This window comes from Macrotis lagotis, chromosome 2 (assembly GCF_037893015.1).
Source record: "Macrotis lagotis isolate mMagLag1 chromosome 2, bilby.v1.9.chrom.fasta, whole genome shotgun sequence".
In the NCBI taxonomy this organism is placed as follows: domain Eukaryota; kingdom Metazoa; phylum Chordata; class Mammalia; order Peramelemorphia; family Peramelidae; genus Macrotis; species Macrotis lagotis.
Window position 1 is genome coordinate 186,578,705 of NC_133659.1, and position 18,637 is coordinate 186,597,341.

At 38.9% G+C, this 18,637-nt stretch overlaps 1 protein-coding gene across 3 annotated transcripts in view; it reads left to right on the plus strand.

The window, feature by feature from the left end:
* The window catches only part of DNAJC7 (DnaJ heat shock protein family (Hsp40) member C7), a 29,116-nt gene extending 10,479 nt beyond the window's left edge, over positions 1–18,637 (plus strand). For all 3 annotated transcript variants that reach the window (XM_074223894.1, XM_074223895.1, XM_074223896.1), the window contains exons 2-14: positions 2,206–2,294; positions 3,054–3,178; positions 3,315–3,428; positions 4,129–4,203; positions 7,406–7,524; positions 8,099–8,252; positions 9,383–9,547; positions 11,081–11,172; positions 16,544–16,617; positions 17,040–17,186; positions 17,379–17,531; positions 18,025–18,087; positions 18,501–18,637. In XM_074223894.1, coding sequence (XP_074079995.1) covers positions 2,206–2,294; positions 3,054–3,178; positions 3,315–3,428; positions 4,129–4,203; positions 7,406–7,524; positions 8,099–8,252; positions 9,383–9,547; positions 11,081–11,172; positions 16,544–16,617; positions 17,040–17,186; positions 17,379–17,531; positions 18,025–18,087; positions 18,501–18,538 — 1,408 coding nt within the window. In that variant the 3' untranslated portion in view covers positions 18,539–18,637. The remainder of the gene's footprint in view (positions 1–2,205; positions 2,295–3,053; positions 3,179–3,314; positions 3,429–4,128; positions 4,204–7,405; positions 7,525–8,098; positions 8,253–9,382; positions 9,548–11,080; positions 11,173–16,543; positions 16,618–17,039; positions 17,187–17,378; positions 17,532–18,024; positions 18,088–18,500) is intronic.

The window sequence follows — 18,637 nt, forward strand, 5'->3', positions numbered from 1 at the left end:
ATTGTGGCCGAACTGTTGAGAGTGGGGTTAAAAACATGTTAACTTGTCACAACAGAATTCCTCTTGTTCTTTCTGCTGTGGGCTGACTCCACATTACTCGCTTTGTTCTAGAATGGAATCTACTCACCATTTACTAAAATGACATGCATTTCCCCGGGGGAGGTAAGACCAGTTCACTAGATCTTGCATTTTAAAGAGAAACAACCATATTAATATAGAGCATTCCTGACATATGCTCTGCTTATTTTGTCAGGGAAAAAAATTATTGAATTAAGATTGAGTCTTTGTCTTCTTTACTCAAGTTCCTTTTTTAATGGAAATAGTATCTGGTTTCAACCCCTTTTTAAACCTTGGACAAATCGATGAACTTTTATGAACTTCAGTTTTCCTTTGAAAAATGAGGATAGTACAAGTACTTATCTCACAGGATTCTTATGGAGATCAAACGTGATACTGAATGGAAACACTATAATAGAACTCTTAATTGGTATTTGACTCAATATGATACATAGTTTTGTCTAATTTTCACCAAATTAATCCTCCACCCTACCTCACCTATAGTATTCTATGTTCTCTTCTTAACATTAGATATAATGGTATTTTGTAGTGTAGGGGCCTTTTTGAGTTTTATCTCAGAAAAGCCCATCCTAGACTCAGCATTTGCTGTGGGAATAGTTCTCAAAAGAGCAGAAAAAAACTCTAAAGGGGCATGGGAAGGGAGTGTCCGTGTCCCTGCCCCTGTTTGTGTCTGTGTCTATCTGAGCCTGTGTGTATGTATGTCTGTGTGTTGCTTCTTTGAGTTTTGTTCCTATTGATTAGGTAGTCTTTGGTTCTCATTCTCTGCCAAATTTCTCTCCCATTAGTTAAAATAACTACTTCGGAATTTGTTTCCTGTGTAAGTGTGTTATTGATTTGCTTCTGAAATTGTCCAACCCTTCCCCCCCAAAAATCTTGAAATGTTAATTTGTGTTCTTTTGTCCTGCATCTTTAGTCTAAGTATTATAGCTCTTTTTGAAACTGAAATCTTAGCTATTATAGTCAGTATTCAGAATCCTCACTTATTTGGGCATTGTGATATTAGGTACTTTATCACCTACTGGAGGAAAATTTTGTACATGGAACAGTTCAGGCTTTCTTTTCTATCACCTTTTTCATGTTAGGCCCTTGCCAGCATTGTAAAGATGGTGACTACTATTTGATGCTTCCCAACAAATAGCCATAATTCATTTGATCTTTAGCCATAATTCATTTGATCTTTGAACTTTCATGGTACTTAGTGTTTCTGCTTAGAGTAAGCATTTACTTTAGTTTGTATGGAAATTTACAAACTAGTATATAAACTCTAGGTAGAACACCTGATCATAGACCTGTCCTACCTCCGCCAACTAAAAAAATCTATACTATCTTGCAATTAGTTAATTTCAAGTAAACCCATGAAATTTTGGGTGTCTAATAGCTCAGGGTCCTTTGAAGGGATTATTGGGATATCTTAAAAGTGAAGGAGGGGAGGAATGGTTTGATTGGTTTGTAAGTTTACTTCACCATTTAAATTATAAGCATTTTAAAGGACCAGAATTTCTTGGCTTTTTATATGACCCTCCCATCTCCTCTGCCCAGATACACATACATAGTTGATGTTTAATAAATGTTTGCTGTTTCCCCAGCTCCATTTGTACTTCCACTGATACATAACCCAGTTACGTTTGGTTAAAAGAGAATCCCTTTGTTACTTTACTGACCTTCAACCAAAGAGTGAAATTAAAAGGGAAATTTAGTAAAATTCCACAAATATTCATACTGAAAATTCTATGTACCTAAAGTTGAATTTGGAAATCAACTAATTAATTTTTTTTAAAAGCATCTTAAAGGGAGAGCAGTTTTGACTCATTGGGAATAGAAAGGCATAAATGCCAACATTCTCTTGCTGAGGGGAATTTCTAAATTTATCTAATCCAAGGAAATAGGATTTTATGAGAATGCCGAAGCCTTCCAGGATAAGAGAAGGAAAAGAATTACTTAATTTAGCTTGAAGTATACCATAGCCCACGTACTCTATAGCCTCTCAGGAGAAATCTTTCAGGTCTTGTACCAGTTTTTGCCTCTTTGTGCCTGGGGACTATTTTATTATAGCCTTTCTGGATCACAAAGGTCAGACTCTTGGTATGGTTCTAATTCTCCATCATTTTCCCTCCTTTTCCATTTCAGGGAAGCAGAATCTTTCAAAGAACAAGGAAATGCATACTATGCCAAGAAAGACTACAATGAAGCTTATAACTATTATACAAAAGCCATAGGTGAGAAAGAATGAATTTGGTTCCTACAAGTTCAGGATGGGGGTGGGGGGTAGTGTAAATAGTGGTAAAATAACTAATATGGCCACAGCATTTTTTTTTTGTGCATTGATTATGTTATTTTGTGAGGTCTTTGAGTTGAGAGTTCAGAAAAGATCAGTACCCTGGCAGCTGATTCTTTGATCTTGGCCCCAATGAAATGTTAGAGGTTCATGAGCCACTGATATTGGAAGGGAATGGGGATGGGGAGTGGGTTTTTTTCTAAAGCATCTCTGACAAATGCCAGTTTATTTCTAACCTGGAAAATATTTTTGTGAATACTGTCAACTCTCAGCTCTATATAGCCTATTGCCAACAAATTTTCAATCTCCTATTAGCACTTCTTTCTTATTCAACATATTACTGAGACTCTAGCCCTCAGTGGATACTTGGAGAGCACAAATTATGTTAATATTCACTCAAAAAGGTCCTGGAAGAGGGTAATCCCCCCACACTGCAATATAAAAATAGGAGGGCAAATTAGTTCCCATTTAAAAAAAAAATCATGTTCTCCTGTCAAACAGATTTTTTTCAGTTACTCAACTTTTATTTTGCCCTGGTTGTGTCATGACTTTTGGCCATTAACATGGATGGTCAAAAGATTTTATCTGCATTGCATTTTGGTTTGACAGGAAGCAAAAATCAGTCCTGAGTAGTGGAGGCCTCTGAACTTCAGAAACTGATCCATGATTTACCATGTTTTATATTCCATCCTCCCTTTAGATATGTGCCCTAAAAATGCTAGCTATTATGGTAATCGAGCTGCCACATTGATGATGCTGGGGAGGTTCCGGGAAGCATTGGGAGATGCCCAGCAGTCAGTGAGGCTGGATGACTCTTTTGTCCGGGTATGTGATTGGCCCATTTGGGGGAAGGCTGGGATTGCTTGGGTTGAGGGTATTTTGCCTTTGTCTTCAACTTCTGCCTGACTGATCAATATTTTATCCCTTTCTCTTTTCTTAATTATCTCTCTTCTTCCTCTAGGGTCATCTACGAGAAGGCAAATGTCACCTTTCTCTGGGGAATGCTATGGCTGCCTGTCGCTGCTTCCAAAAAGCTTTAGACCTGGATCACAGAAATACTCAAGCACAACAGGAGGTAGAATCTAGTTCTGTATCATTCAGAAGAGACAGAATAGTGTCAAGTAGACGGAGTCTGGGATACCTTGTTTCTATTCTTAGCTCTAACTGTATGATCTTGGGCAAGTACATTCATTTTTCTAGTCCTCAGTTTCCTAATTTGTAAAATGAGGGAATTGGCCTAGATACCAGAAATCCAGTAGTCAGTGAAACCAAAAGGGTATTGTTTTTTGAAAAAGCATGAAGATTGATATAGGGTTCCAAAAAGTTGGAAGTTGTATTCTAAAATACAACTTAAAATCCACTTCAGATTAGTGGAAATTGAAAGTCACTCCCTACTAGTTTAGTTGCTGTTCAATTGAAAATGATCTAGAGACTTAACTCTTATTGTTGTAAAGCTATATCTATATGCTATATATACATATATATACATTATATATATATATATATATATATATATATATATATATATATATATATACACAAAAACTTCAGCTGGTGCTCTGAGGCTTGATTTTTTTCCATTCCTAATATAAATTGAAAGTAGAGAATGGGATTTGTCCCCTGGTTATACTGATATAAATCCTTTTCTGTACCTTCATTTATCATGAGTTACAGTAAGACTTATTTTGGAGAGAAAGGAATTTATTTTGGCCTTGTTTTGCAGTTATTTAATTGTAAGACATATTAAAATTTTAGCTTTTTTGATTTTCTTTTAGTTCAAAAATGCTACTGCTGTCCTAGAATATGAGAAAATAGCTGAAATGGATTTTGAAAAACGGGACTATCGGAAGGTAAAATACAGATGTTCAAGTGTAAGATCTAATCTTGCGCTTTCTCTCAGGGCATTCATTAGTTAGCTATATTTATGCTGGTTAAGAGGAATAGTGATGTAGATAATTCAAACATTAATTTTATATGACTGGGGAAAGCATGATATTCTTTTTAATGTTTACTTTTTAATTAATCAACTAATTAAATTTACTGATTGTTTGCTGATAGGATAAGATCTTTTAAGGCATAGGGGAAACTAGACTAGGCTTAAACTTGTGTGCTTAAAAAAATGCACTTTTGGGTAAATATTTTATACCTTAGACATATGACCTATGACCATTTATTTGGTCTTAAGCCTTATTCACAAAAGCATACCCCTGTCCATTTATGGAGCTCACCAGAGATGAGAGAAATATGCCTTCTTCTCAACCTTGCCATTCAGCATGAACTAATTATTATCAGGGTATAAGATGCTTTCAAGTTGTATAAAAGAATGTTATAAAGTGTTTATCTCAAAGAAATGACATTCTTTATTCCCCCAAACTAAAGAATTGTATTGCAGTTTGTACCATGCCTGAAACATAGAACATAGCTGTTATTTAATACCAGGGGCATGTCCTTGAGGGGAAAAAATCTGATCACTGTATGTAGAGTTCAAGCATCAAATACCCTAGAACCTCTTCTCTGCCTGTCGATTTAAAGAGCTACTATCTATCTTTGATATGATTCATCAGTCATTTGGGAAAGGATGCAGCTTATTGTCAAAGCTGAGATTTGCTCTCTTCTCTAGCAGAGCAGATACAAGAGCTTTGTCTCTGAAGGGGGCTTGCTTAGGTTTCTACTTGTTCTTGCCCACCCTGGAGCCAGAATCCCCTGATTGTGACATCCCAGCCCGCCCCACTGTAACTTGTGGTGATGTCACAAATGAGGAATTATGATCCTGGCAGGGGGAACAAATGACCTTGAAAGAAACAAAGATCTTCTTTGCCTGCAGCTGTCTCTGGTCATGGGGAGTGGAAAGAGAAATGCAGAGCTTCTGACTGACACTCCCCAGTCACCACTGTTAGCAGAAAATTGTTTCCTACCTAAGGTCTTCCAGACTTCTCCTGAAGGTATTAATTAGCATGGCCACTTACTGAAAATTGAGCAACCTTTTATCCATTGTTTGCCACATTCTTTTGAGGAAAAAAATGTGGCATCATGTCTTTTTGTATGACCAAAAATCTGAAACTTAAAGCCTGTCCTTAATATAATTGTGAACTTGAATCTTTTTTTCTTTTTTTAAGTTTTTGCAAGGCAATGTGGTTTAGTGGCTTGCCCAAGGCCACACAGCTAGGTAATTATTAAGTGTCTGAGGCCGGATTTGAACTCAGGTACTCCTGACTCCAGGGCCAGTGCTCTATCCACTGTACCACCTAATCGCCCTAAACTTGAATCTTAAAACATATCTTATTGGTTGTCCTTGCTGTGAATAGCTTTGTCCTTAATTATTAACTTCTTCTGAGTAGGGAAGGCTGAAATTTACCTTGTTCTAGAACTTTAGTTCTGTGGTCCCCATATGTAGATACTTGTAGAGAGCCAGGGTTCTCTGCTCTCAATTTCTTCTGTGACAGTCATGGTCATCCTTGGAGAGAAAATTATTTTTCCAAGTGAAAAAATCTCTTTAAATTTATGCATTCCAGAATTAAATGCCTCCCAACAGATTGGGAATGTGACCTTGACCTGGTAAATATAAATGTAGAAAGAAAATATTTCTAGAAAAAATACAGAAATATAGCTCTATCCTTTTAAAATGAGGATTCTGGGAAACAGAACTGCTATCTATCTGTCTTATCTAGTCCTAGTTTCCTATCCTGAGTTCTAGGCCTGTATCATCATCAGCTATCTGTTACACTAGATACCCTATTAGCTCAAACTCAGCATGTCTAAAACAGAACTCTGTGTCTTCTCCTCCCCCCCCCCCGACCTTTCCTTCTCAGTTTCCTATTTTGTTTGAAGGGCTTTTAATCTTCCAGTATACCCCACTTTGCAGCCTCAGAATTATCCTTGACTCTTCATTTTTCCTTTCCTCCACATCTAATCAAGTTGTTAATTTTATCTCCACATTTCCCATCTCTCTCCCCCTCTTTCTTTATTCATTTAGCTTGTCCCTTGACTGGGCCCTCAATACACCTCTCATCTGACCTTTTACAGCAACATTCTAATTAATCTCCCTATCTCCTTTCTCTGTCTTAGACAGTCTCAGACAGTTGTCAGAGATATTCCTAAAGCAGAGATAATATGCTACCCTGACTTGCTCAGGAAACTCCAGTGGCTTCCTCTTCTCACAGATGAGGTACAAACTCTTCTATTGGGCATTTAAAACCCATCACAGTCTGACTCTAGCCTACTTTTCCAGGCATATTTCACTTGATTCTTCTCTTTCCTATGCTCTCTGGGACAGTTAAACTGACTCATTTATTGCCTAAATGTGACATTCTGTCTTTCGACTCTGTGCCTTTGCACAGATTGGAAGGCACTCAGCCAACTAGCTAGCAGGTATTTACTGAATCCTTACCCTGTGTCTGACTGTCTCTCTGTCTTGCCTGCCCCCCCCCTCTGGATTTCATATTTATATAATTGTGTACATTGTTGTTTTCCCTAGTAGACCACAAATTCCTTGTGAGCATGGACTTGTTAATTTTTTTTTTGTATCATTAGAGCCTAGCACAGTTCCTGGCACATTCTAGAAACTTATAAAACATGAAATTTCATTTTGTTACATGTAGTTATTTTTGGAAGTGTGATCTCACATGTGGTTTGTCCAAAAGAGCTATTGATTTGTTTGGTGTTTATGTATCCTTAAAGTAGAATTGAAAGTGTTTACTTAGAGTGGAATCCTTTGGAATTATAGGGAAGGAAGCACCAGCTTCAATAATCTAAACCATGTCACCTGCAGTGGTAGCTGTAACTTCAGTACAAAATTTGGATGAGAATGAGTTATTAATTATCTAGTATCCCACCTTGCCAGTTCCATTTTTTTTTCATATGCATAATTTCTAAGCATAGAATTGACATTCCCCCCCCCCCCAACTTCTTTGATAAATAGGCTAAAGAAACTTTGTGGTTTCTTTTTCCTTTTGACTTTTAACTCAACTAATCCAGTATTTATGATCAAGCCGAAGTGGATGTGCCTCAAAAACTTGATCTGTAGGATTTCATTTCCCTTCTTTCTCCTTGCAGGTTGTCTTTTGCATGGACAGAGCCTTGGAATTTGCCCCTGCTTGTCATCGCTTCAAAATCCTCAAAGCAGAGTGTTTAGCATTATTGGGTCGATATCCAGAAGCACAGTCTGTTGCCAGGTATAACACCAAGCAGATTCCACCTTGTAATATCATGGGTTGCCTTAAATACTTGTATTCCTGGAATGAGTTGCCATGTTGAACAGTATGGTTTTTGTCTGAGGATGCTATCTATAATCAGACTGATTTTGGGCATATTGATGCTTAGGGGCAGATCTTAATCAATATTTGAATATACACACCCCACCCCTATATGAATGGGGTTTATATTAACTCTGATCCCTACCCTCAGAATACTTAACTGTCAGAGCAAATGAAACCAATGAAACAAATATATGTATATTTATACTTATTACTTAAATGTACTGACTAAAGAAAGAATTGAACTATGCTGCCAGATTGGAGACTGGGGTGAGGGTGGGATTTACTTTTTTGTTTTTTTGGTAATAGTTCTTGGAAATCATAGTGGAACAGTGTCTATCATCTTTTGCATTTTCAGTACTGAGTATGAGTTCCTTGAAAAAGTTGGTAATAAGGAACCTTGTCCAGGTTTAATGAAGGTTGTAGTCAAAATGTATAGCAGAAGTAGGTCACATTAAACCCAATTGAAATGTGCCCCTTTTGGCCATTGCAGTGACATTTTACGGATGGATTCCACCAATGCAGACGCACTGTACGTGCGAGGCCTGTGCCTCTATTATGAAGACTGTATTGAGAAAGCTGTTCAGTTTTTTGTGCAGGCCCTCAGGATGGCCCCAGACCACGAGAAGGCTTGTCTTGCCTGCAGAGTAAGTCCTAGGGTGGGAAAGGTGGCTTCTCTGATAAACAAGCTAGAGTGAAAGACATTTGAATTAAGAGAAAAGTTATTAGAACGTATATTGACCTTGCTCTGCTGAGGGACTTAATCTTTTGGTTGCAATGGTTAAGGTATTTTTTGACTATCCAAAATCAATTAGAAAAAAATTTGCCAGGGACTGGTTATTGTCTGGGTCCTTCTAGCCATATAAGTGATTCCTGAACTGAAAAACAGTTATTTGAGTTCACTGTAGTGATTTTCCTTCTCAAGGGTGGAAAAAGAAGCCTCATGCTTAATGGGGCTGAGGAGGAAGAGGGAACATGGAGGAAATTGAAATCCACAAAGCTTCATTTTAGTCTTCTCTCTTCATTTTAGTCAGATGGAAGAAGATGAATTTATATCTTTTTTTTATCTCCAAAGTTAGGCAGGAAGTACTAGTGAAAAGTGAGATAGCTTAAAGAGGAAAAATGATTGGGGAAGTAAAAAGGGGGGTGGGACTTGGAACAATCTTATCTTTTTTTTTTATTCAACAAACATTTATTAATCATCCACTATATCCAAGAAAGTATGCTAGGCACTGGATATATGGAATGAATCAAAATGAAAATTAACAAGTCCCTGGCTTTGAAGATCTTGCTATCTAACCTTGGATGTGTGAAGGATGGGGCTGGATGGGGGTGGAGGGGGGTGTGCATCCCCTCAGACCTAACACACAATCAATTATAACAATGCAGAATGAGATATAGGGGAGATAAAAAGTTCAGGAAAAGTGCCAAGAGAATTTGATATCTCTTTTATCTGGTAATAGGTGGGATGTTTCATGGAGGCAGCAGCATGTGAGTTGAGACAAAGTAAGGAAAGGATTCAATAGAGAAGGGAGGGAGAAGCATCCATTTCAGGTATGGGAGATGTCAGAAACACAGTTGGAAAATCATAACAGGACAAGAAAAGTGGGCAGAGATTAAGCCTGTTTAACTGAAACAGAATTTTTCAGTAGAAATGATAAACAGCTGACCAGTACCAGTATATACCAGGAGCAGGAGATGTCTCCTGGTTGTAGCACTTCAGTTAGCCTGTCCCCACAGGCCCAACAGACTCATTCCCTTCTACTTCTTCCCTCAGAATGCCAAAGCACTCAAAGCAAAAAAAGAGGATGGCAACAAAGCTTTTAAAGATGGAAATTACAAACTAGCATATGAACTCTACACAGAGGCCCTGGGGATTGATCCCAACAATATAAAAACAAATGCCAAACTCTACTGTAATCGGGGGACAGTTAATGCCAAGGTAAGCACTCAACTTAGGCTATGGGGCTGTAGAGACATGCCAGGGGCTGAGGGCTCCTCTGAAGAGTTTGGGAACTGATTCCCTGGCTGCCTACATAGAGTAGATAGAGCTGCTTTAGAGAGGAGGTATGGGTTTTGTTGGGGGTTTCTGTAGTCAGGTGTTACAGGTATTGCTTTGCTTGCCCCACTTTGGTAGGTAGGAGGCTTGTGGGGCAGAGTTTGGAAAAAAGAGCTAAATCTCCCAGAGCGAGCCACCTGCCAGTTGGTTCTTCTCAGGATCTCTTTCCTTTTGAGCACCTAGCAAAAGAATGGTTGAAGTTTTTTTTTTTAAATGACACTTAAATAAGTGTCCCTTTTTGTGTGTCCTTGAGAAAGGCCTTGTGATGTAGTGGAAAGAATTCAGAAAGCTGAGTTTACATCCCTGTATTACAGCATGCACTAGCTGGCTATGTAGCCCTAGGCTCCTTGAGTTCCTTGAATCTCAGGCTCCTTGTCTTTACAATAATTTTGATAATCCTTTCACTATTGACTCCACAGTGATATTGGTAAGAAACTGCTTTATAATTCTTCAAGTGCTTACCAGAAGTGTGAAGAGTTGATATTGTTTTCTATCCGGATACCATTTAGGGGAATTGGAGCTTCTGGTGTTCCTTTGCATATCACATACCATAGTGCTGGGTGCTTATCGTGAATTGAATGTCTAACTTCCCTGTGTACCATAGGAAACAAGCAAGAAAATAAATGCTCTGGGGCCTGTTTTCCTCTAGAGGAGTGTGGAGTAGGGGTAATTCTAATAGGCCCAATGACTTTTTCTTCATCCAGACACTGGTACTAATATAGCAGAGTCCAATCATAGAATAGGAGAGATAGGGCCATGCAAATTTTTCAGGAGTGAATCATGTTTTCAGTTTGATTTCATTTTTAATTACATTCAACTTTAATTACAATTGTTAATTAATCCAGACCTTGCTAGCATAATCTCTGACAGAGTGTTAGAGGTTCCCTACTAGCCTACCAACTCAAGTGTGTGCTAACTTAGTAGGTGAAAGATAAATTCATCTAGAAATTTCAGGCATGTTACACCCTAGTAACAAACAGGCTTCATTTGGCCTATGAATCTTTTCTTGGACACCTAGAATCTAATCCTTAGGGTTTTTTTGACTCCCAGGCTAATCCTGGGAAAAGAGAAGAAATGTTCTGGTTGATTTTTCTTATCACTGAAAGAAAATATGATAGAGGCTGAGGGTACCTATTTGTCTATTCTAGATTTTTTTTTTTTTTTTTTTTTTTTTTTTTTAGCTTTTTGCAAGGCAATGGGGTTAAGTGGCTTGCTGAAGGCCAGCTAGATAATCATTAAGTGTCTGAGGCTGGATTTGAACTTGGGTACTCCTGACTCCAGGGCCAGTGCTTTATCCACTGTACTACCTAGCTGCCCCTAGGGTACCTATTTATTTTTCTTACCCAGTATTCTGACATTACACTTGGCCCCAACTGACCAAGAAAGTAAGATGTGACTGCTGTCTTTTTCTTGAAGCTTAGGAAACTAGATGATGCAATAGAAGACTGTACAAACGCCGTGAAGCTGGATGAGACATACATCAAAGCCTACTTGAGAAGAGCACAATGGTGAGTGCCTTCTGGTGGGAGCAGGAAATCTTGGGAGCCACAAGTAGCCCCTCCAGTGGATTGTATTTAATGTTAATATAGTTTGAGTTGTCAATTTTAAATCTTTATGACATATTTTACTTTACTACACATTGTTGAATTATATGCCTCCTCTCTCCACCCAGCAAGAGATCTTTTTGTGGGGGGGGCTTTCTAGTCAGGGCATCCCAAATTTCTTGGTATCTTCAGAGCTCCATCCTCATAATCCCATTTCTACAAAGTGGGATTGGGCTGGGGAAAGGGAAAGAAGCAGAAGGCATCTTATTTCTTCTTAGGGAGGGATCAAGCTTGGTTACAGTGTGTTTGGTTTCATGACAGTTGCATTTATGATAATATATTAGATTAGACCTTTTTGAATTTATATAGTTTCTCCTCTGCCTCTGGGTGGGATTGGTTAGGTATCACAGTTTCTTTGTAGACTCTCAGTAGAGGAGATTGCATAAGGCTCCCTAGGTCTTTTGGGCCTCTTTCCTCAAACCAACTGGACCACCATCATCCCCATTCTGCAAAGATCTTTTCTCATACCTCAGTGACCAAATTGAGGTCATTTTTAAGAAGAGCTCTTTTCTCTCTAATATACTTCAGCATCATTACACATGCACTATTCATTTACTCCAGTTTTGGAGGAGCCAACCGTTCTTTTCATAAATGTCTGGTTCATTTAGAGAGTTGTTCCCTTGACTCAATACCATCCATGAGCTTTCTCTTTTGATTATCCCCTCCCTAATTTTCGATCTCTCTTTATTCACTGATTCTTAAAAACATGGATAGGCCTAAGAAATCTTCATTTGATCCTCCCACTTCATCAACTTTTAACCTATATCCTATTTCTTATCACAGTCAAACTCAGAAAAAACTAGCTGTACTCATTGCTCCTCCTTTCTCATCTCCTAATCATATCTCATTCCCTTATAGTGTAGTTCTAACCTCATCATTATTGAATCTCTTCTCTAAAGTTACTAATAATATGATTGCTAGAGCCAACAGTCTTTTTAAGTTTTTGCAAGGCAAATGGGGTTAAGTGGCTTGCCCAAGGCCACACAGCCAGGTAATGATTAAGTGTCTGAGACCAGATTTGAACCCAGGTACTCCTGACTCCAGGGCCGGTGCTTTATCTATTGCGCCACCTAGCCACCCCTACAACAGTCTTTTTTTTTTTTTTTTTCAGTTCTTTTCAACATCTCTCCAGCATTTGACACTGACTACCTTCTACTCAGGCATTCTTCCCAAGATTTTCATGCTTCTCTATTCTAGTTCTCCTACCTGTCTGCTTGCTTCTGTCTCCTTTATTTGATCAGCCACATTCTAACCTCTCTGTGTATATGTACTCCCCGGGATCTGTTTTAGAGCCCCCCCATCCATCTCCCACCCCTGTCACTCTGTATAGCTCTCATGGAATCAGTGATCACTTTTATACATATAACTCCTAGATTTATATATTCCTCTTTTAATTTTTTTCTGACCACCATTCCTGCATCACCAACTGTCAATTGTACATCTCCAGTTGGATGACCCCAAAAGGGCTTCTCAACCAGCATTCAAAACTGAATTCATTCTCTTTTTCATCAAAAATATTATCCTCTTCCTAACCTCTTTCTTTCTTTTGGGAGTATCACCAGCCTTCCAGTCACAAGCCTGAAGTCATCCTCCATGTTTTACTTCCTTCTCATCACTTATTCATTTGCCAAGTTCTCCACAATATCTTTCAGAACTCTATGACATCGTTACCACATCATAATTCAGATTCTCATCACCTCTTGACTGGACTATTTCAGTGGCCTACTAATTGAACTCCCTATCTTCAGTTTCTTCTCTGTCTAGTATCTTCAGCATAGCTACCAAAGTGACCATTTTATCCTCCAGCTTGTGAAGCTTCCATAGTTTTCTATTTCTTCTAAAATAAAATACTAATTTCTCTGGTTTTGAAAACCTTTTATAATCTAGCTCCAACCCACCTTTCTGGGCTTAACTACACATTACTGCCCTTGATGCACTCTGTGGTCTAACCAAACTAGCTTTCTTGTTCTCTGTACATAACATTTCTTCTCTCTTCTTTTCCTTTGCATAGGCTGTCCCCCATGCCTGGAATGCATTCCTTCACCTCCACTGCATACAATCCCCGGCTTCCTTCAAAGGTCAGCTCAAGTGACACCTCCTATAACAAGCCCATCCCAATTCCCTTAATTGCCTTGAACTTAACTCTGCTTATATCATACCCTGTACACAGCTCCCTTCCCCTTTCCTAGTACAGCATAAATTCCTTGAGAGCTTGGGCTGGTTCCTTTTTTATCTTCTTATTTCTAGGGCATAGCTTATTGCCTAGCATATGGTAGGGGCTTTATAAATATTTTGTAGAAATTGAAGTCAGTAGCTTCAAAATATCCTCATAGTAACTCTCCTTTAATACCTGGCTCAAATCCCTTTTGTTTACTAAAACAGTTTACTTTGCATTTTACTTGTTTTCTCTCCTCCTTGATAACTTTGAGGCATCTAAGGGGCATGGTGGATAGAGCATTAGACCTGGATTCACGAAGAATTGAATTTGAATCTATCCTCAGACACTTACGAGCTGTGTGATCCTGAGCCATCATTTAACCTCTATTTGCCATAGTTTCCTAAACTATAAAATGGTGAATAATAGGGCCTACTTCTCAGAATTATTGTTAGAATTTAAAGTGCTTAGCACAGTACTGATATATGGTAGTCCTTTAATAAATGCTTGTTTACTTACTCTTTCTTTGCCTTCTTCCTTTCTTTTCTTTTCTTTCCTTCCTTCCTTCTCTTCTTTCCCTCCCTTCTTTTCCTTCTTTCTCTTCTTTTATCCCTCTCTCACTACCTTCCTAGAAACCAGAAATAAATAAGAGCTATGCTGACATCTACCTTGTCTTGGGTGAGAAAAAGTAGCACATACATCTGAGGTCATGATGAATACCCTTGACCTTACCAACTTATTTTTCCCAATCAATAAAAGGACAGAATTCGAGGGTCTTGGGAATCTATCTTGTTCGTGCCCATCCCTTGTAGACAGGATCACATCTAGTTCTTCTATGGGGAAGCTCTTATTTTTAAATGTTGCATGCTCAGGAAGTCTTTTTCTTTCCTAGCAAGAGGGAAAAGATGTTTGTCGTTGCAGCTACATATAAATGGATGTATGAAATATAGAGTGATTCTTTAACTTCATTGGTTTACTGGGTGGCTAGGTGGTGCAGTGGATAGAGCACTGGCCCTGAGTGCAAATTTGGCTTCAGAGACTTAATAATTACCTAGCTGTGTGGCCTTGGGCAAGCCACTTAACCCCATTTGCCTTGCAAAAACCTAAAAAAAACAAAGAAAAACTTCTGGTTCATGTAATTCCTCATTGGAACCTAAGACTTCACAGACTACTGTTATTCACCTTCTGCTGCTACACACATACAAACAGAATTATTGGGAATATTGATGGTTTTTATTAGATGCTACTGAGGTAGACATTTGTTTAGCTATTCAATGAACAGGCATTTATTAACTGCTATGTACCAGGCACTCTGTTAAGTCCTGACATGACACAGACCAAGATGAAATAGCCCCTGCTCTCAACAAGCTTAATTTTGTCAGGGAAAACAAGTATGTCCACATACAAAATAGATATAAAATGAATAGACCAGGGAAAGGTCCCCTCTGGAATGGGGAATCAGAATAAGAATAACTATATGAAATAGCCAGGGAAATTGTAGAAAGAATTCCTGTTGAAAGTGATACTTGGAATTGTAACGAACAGAGGTGAAGAGGCATGGGTATGGGAAATGGGAGCCCTCTGTGAGGACTAGGAAGAATACTAATTTGACTGCACCATATTATGCTGGAGGATCTGGTGGTTTTATTTTAAATTAAATTCCCAAAGCATGATCATGTCAGCAAATAGCCATCCCAAAGATTAGTTAGTAAAGACCACCAGATCTCATTTTGACACTTATTTATGTATACCAATTTTAGGAATTCTACCTAAGGACATTGCTTTTGCCACAAGTGTCTTTTGAGGTAGGAGCAAAATCATCTTGTTCTCATCATAGCTTTACCTTTTATATTCATTCAAATAAACATAAATTACCCTTGTTGACACAGTTGGCTGCGTTATCATTGATTGATTGATTGATTGATTGACCTAGAGTCCTATTTCTTGTCCCTAACAGGAAGACTGATTGGTACTTATATCAGAATTATCATCCAAGCTTGGAGAAATTTTGGATCTTCATGCTTGCTTGTTACATGCACTGTTTACTTAAGTTTCTTTTATAATCTTCAAATTTAACTGTGTCCCAATTGTTACCCTGTAACTTTCTACTAGTATCTTCTACTGTTTGCTCACCATTTAATAAAAAGAGATATTTAAAATTCCAAACTTCTTTTTTTCCCTGTTAGATCAGTAATACGTTTTTCCACACTGTTTGATAGGATAATTTGAACCTTCCTTTAAAAGGCTAAGATTAAATGATGGTAATACTCTGAACTGTGTCACACTTGGAGCAGTTCTTTGCTACAGGATCACTTTGGTTATATTACCTATGCTCCAACTGATGTCTGCTATATTCTTCTTGATCATTGGTGCTGCCTTTTGGTGCCAGAAGTCTTATTAGGTCATAGAAGATCCCATCCAGGACATCACTCCTCCATGCTTGAGAGTGTCTTGATTCCCCTTATTCTTCTTATTCTCTATTTGTGTCAGTACATTTGTCTTTCAGGGTTGACTTGCCCAATAGGAGCAGTCCCCAGCCACTGAGTAATAAGTCTGTTGAGTTTATCTTTTTTTTTTTGCTCACTGATCCTAATTCTAGTTTAACAATAAAGATCTTATACATAGCTCCCTGAGATCAGAGCCTTTTGTTCTCCTGGGAGTTGCTTGGCTCTTTAAAACTTGAGCCAAACCTAGAAAAACAAATAGAAAAGAGACTAGAGTTATTTGATCCATCTCTCTTTTTCACTAAACAGGACCATTTGTGCTGCTACTCCTAAATTAGCCCTTGTAGCTGCCTCTTTGGAGGCTCTATGCCTCCAGTAAAGGAGCTTCCCTTCCTTTCCCTTCCCCAGGAACAGGCATCTCCATGCTTGTGGGTCTTGGCCTGGGGAGCCCAGGTGCCATGAGACCTGTCTGACTTGTGCTCCAGGAGAATGGCAGGTAATTCTGTCCCTGGGGAATGGATTTGGGGTTTTTATTTCATAATATAAAACCTCCTACCTAAGTGTATGCCCTAGATTGCAACAGGTTTTTCCCCAAGTTTCCTACCAGTCATAGCCAGTGTTGAATGCGTGCTATATTGTGTCTTCAGCTCCATAGTGTCCTCTATTTCTTCCCCAGTTACATGGATACAGAACAATATGAAGAAGCAGTACGGGACTATGAAAAAGTATATCAGACAGAGAAAACAAAAGGTAAAGGAACTTGGGGAAGGGGAACAGTTGTGTTTACTCTTATTATCTAGACAGAGCAGAGTCTTGGTTTTAGAGTGAGTGATAGTGCATGTGGGTATCTACCTGGAATCATGCTGAAGTGTTAGCCTGAGAGGCAGGGCAACCTGTACCCTAATCCTGGCTCTACTCCAACTTGGAAGTCCTCTTTCTGGGCCTCAACTTCTGCATTTGCATAGTGGAAAAGATAATATCAACCTCTCTTTTCCCAGGGATGGCATGTGAACAGATATTACAGGTATGAATATACTCTGAGCTCTTTGGAAGAAAGTTCCATAAAAGTCTTTGGTAGAGATAACTGTAACTGATTCCAGGCAAATTGAGTGGGTTTCCAGGATATGAACTAGAGTCAAGGTTATCCATTGATTCTGCTTGTCTCCTTCCAGAACATAAGCAGCTCCTGAAAAACGCACAGCTGGAACTAAAGAAGAGCAAGAGGAAAGATTACTACAAAATCCTAGGCGTGGACAAGAATGCATCAGAGGATGAAATCAAAAAAGCCTATAGGAAGAGGGCCTTAATGCACCATCCAGGTAGGAAGAGAAAAAGGTTAGACATGGGTATCTACATGGAGCCAAAGTATGGTGATTCTCTTATGACTTTTACATGACCATATTTGTGTCTTTTAAATTTGGTCAAACCTCAGATTATAAAATCAGGTGTGTTTTCTCAAACTCATGGCAATAAACTCTTACTCCTCTTCCCACTTGCTTTATCAATCTTAGATCGACACAGTGGAGCCAGTGCTGAAGTCCAGAAGGAGGAAGAGAAAAAGTTCAAAGAAGTTGGTGAAGCCTTCACTATCCTCTCTGACCCCAAGAAAAAGACACGCTATGACAGTGGGCAAGACCTGGATGAGGAGGGCATGAACATGGGTGGTAAGTCTCTTGTGAGCTTCAAGTATATTGCCAGTGAGTCAGTCAGAATGGCATCAAATTTCTCATCAGGTTAGTGAAGTGTATGTGAGTGTATGCATGTGGGGGGGTGTACACACACACACACACACCCTGTACTTATAGGAAAGCAAAAGAAAGGAGGCAGTGTCTTAGGTATTATAGTGAGAGCAAGCACATGAGGAAGGCCTTGGGAGTGTTTATAAAGCAAATTTCAATGAAACATATATTTATAGATGCACACACATATGTATTTAAATTTGGATTTAGAATAAGATGGAGGAAGAAGTAGAGACAGGAAGAAATCTTATGTAAGGGAAAGAAAATGGATTTTAGATTGCATTTGTATCTCTGTCTTCAGTATATTGTAGTGTGTTTAGGGATGGAGAGAGAAGATATTATAGAGAACCCTCTCTAAGCTCTTTTAACTCCTCCTTGCCTATGTAACTTTTCAATATAATTTGTCCTGTCCTTTTAGATTTTGATGCCAACAACATCTTCAAGGCATTCTTCGGTGGTCCAGGGGGTTTCAGCTTTGAAGGTAAATTTGGCTGCTGCTGGGGAAGGAGAGGGTGGTGGGGATAAAGGGCTGTCTTCTCTCCCGAGTTAAGTAACATCTCCCACTTTGTGGCTTTGTCAGTGGGTGTGGGGCAAAAAGACCAGACTTCTTCCTGGCAGATATTGTTCCATTTGGAGATCTATTTCAGGTCTCTCTAAGAAGCACTTCTGCCATAATGCCAGGAGGACTTCTCTGAGAAAATTTTTAGGGAAGAAGAAGATCCCTTTTCCTGGGCCTTCAGGACCTGATAGTGGTGATTGTCCCAGAAGTTAACCTTTATTCAGAGCTAGAGAGGCACTCCCCCAAGTCATTCCAGGGGACCCATGCCCAAGCTGAGGAGGTGACCTGAACCCCAACCAGAGAACTAACAAAACAATGTTCTTCTTCCCTTCCAGCATCAGGTCCAGGGAATTTCTTTTTCCAGTTTGGCTAAAAGAAGGGGGAATAAAACCAACCAACTCAGAACCCAGAGAATGCAGATGTGCTCGTTTTAATTTTGAATACGGACATAATTAGACTCCTCCTTTCATCA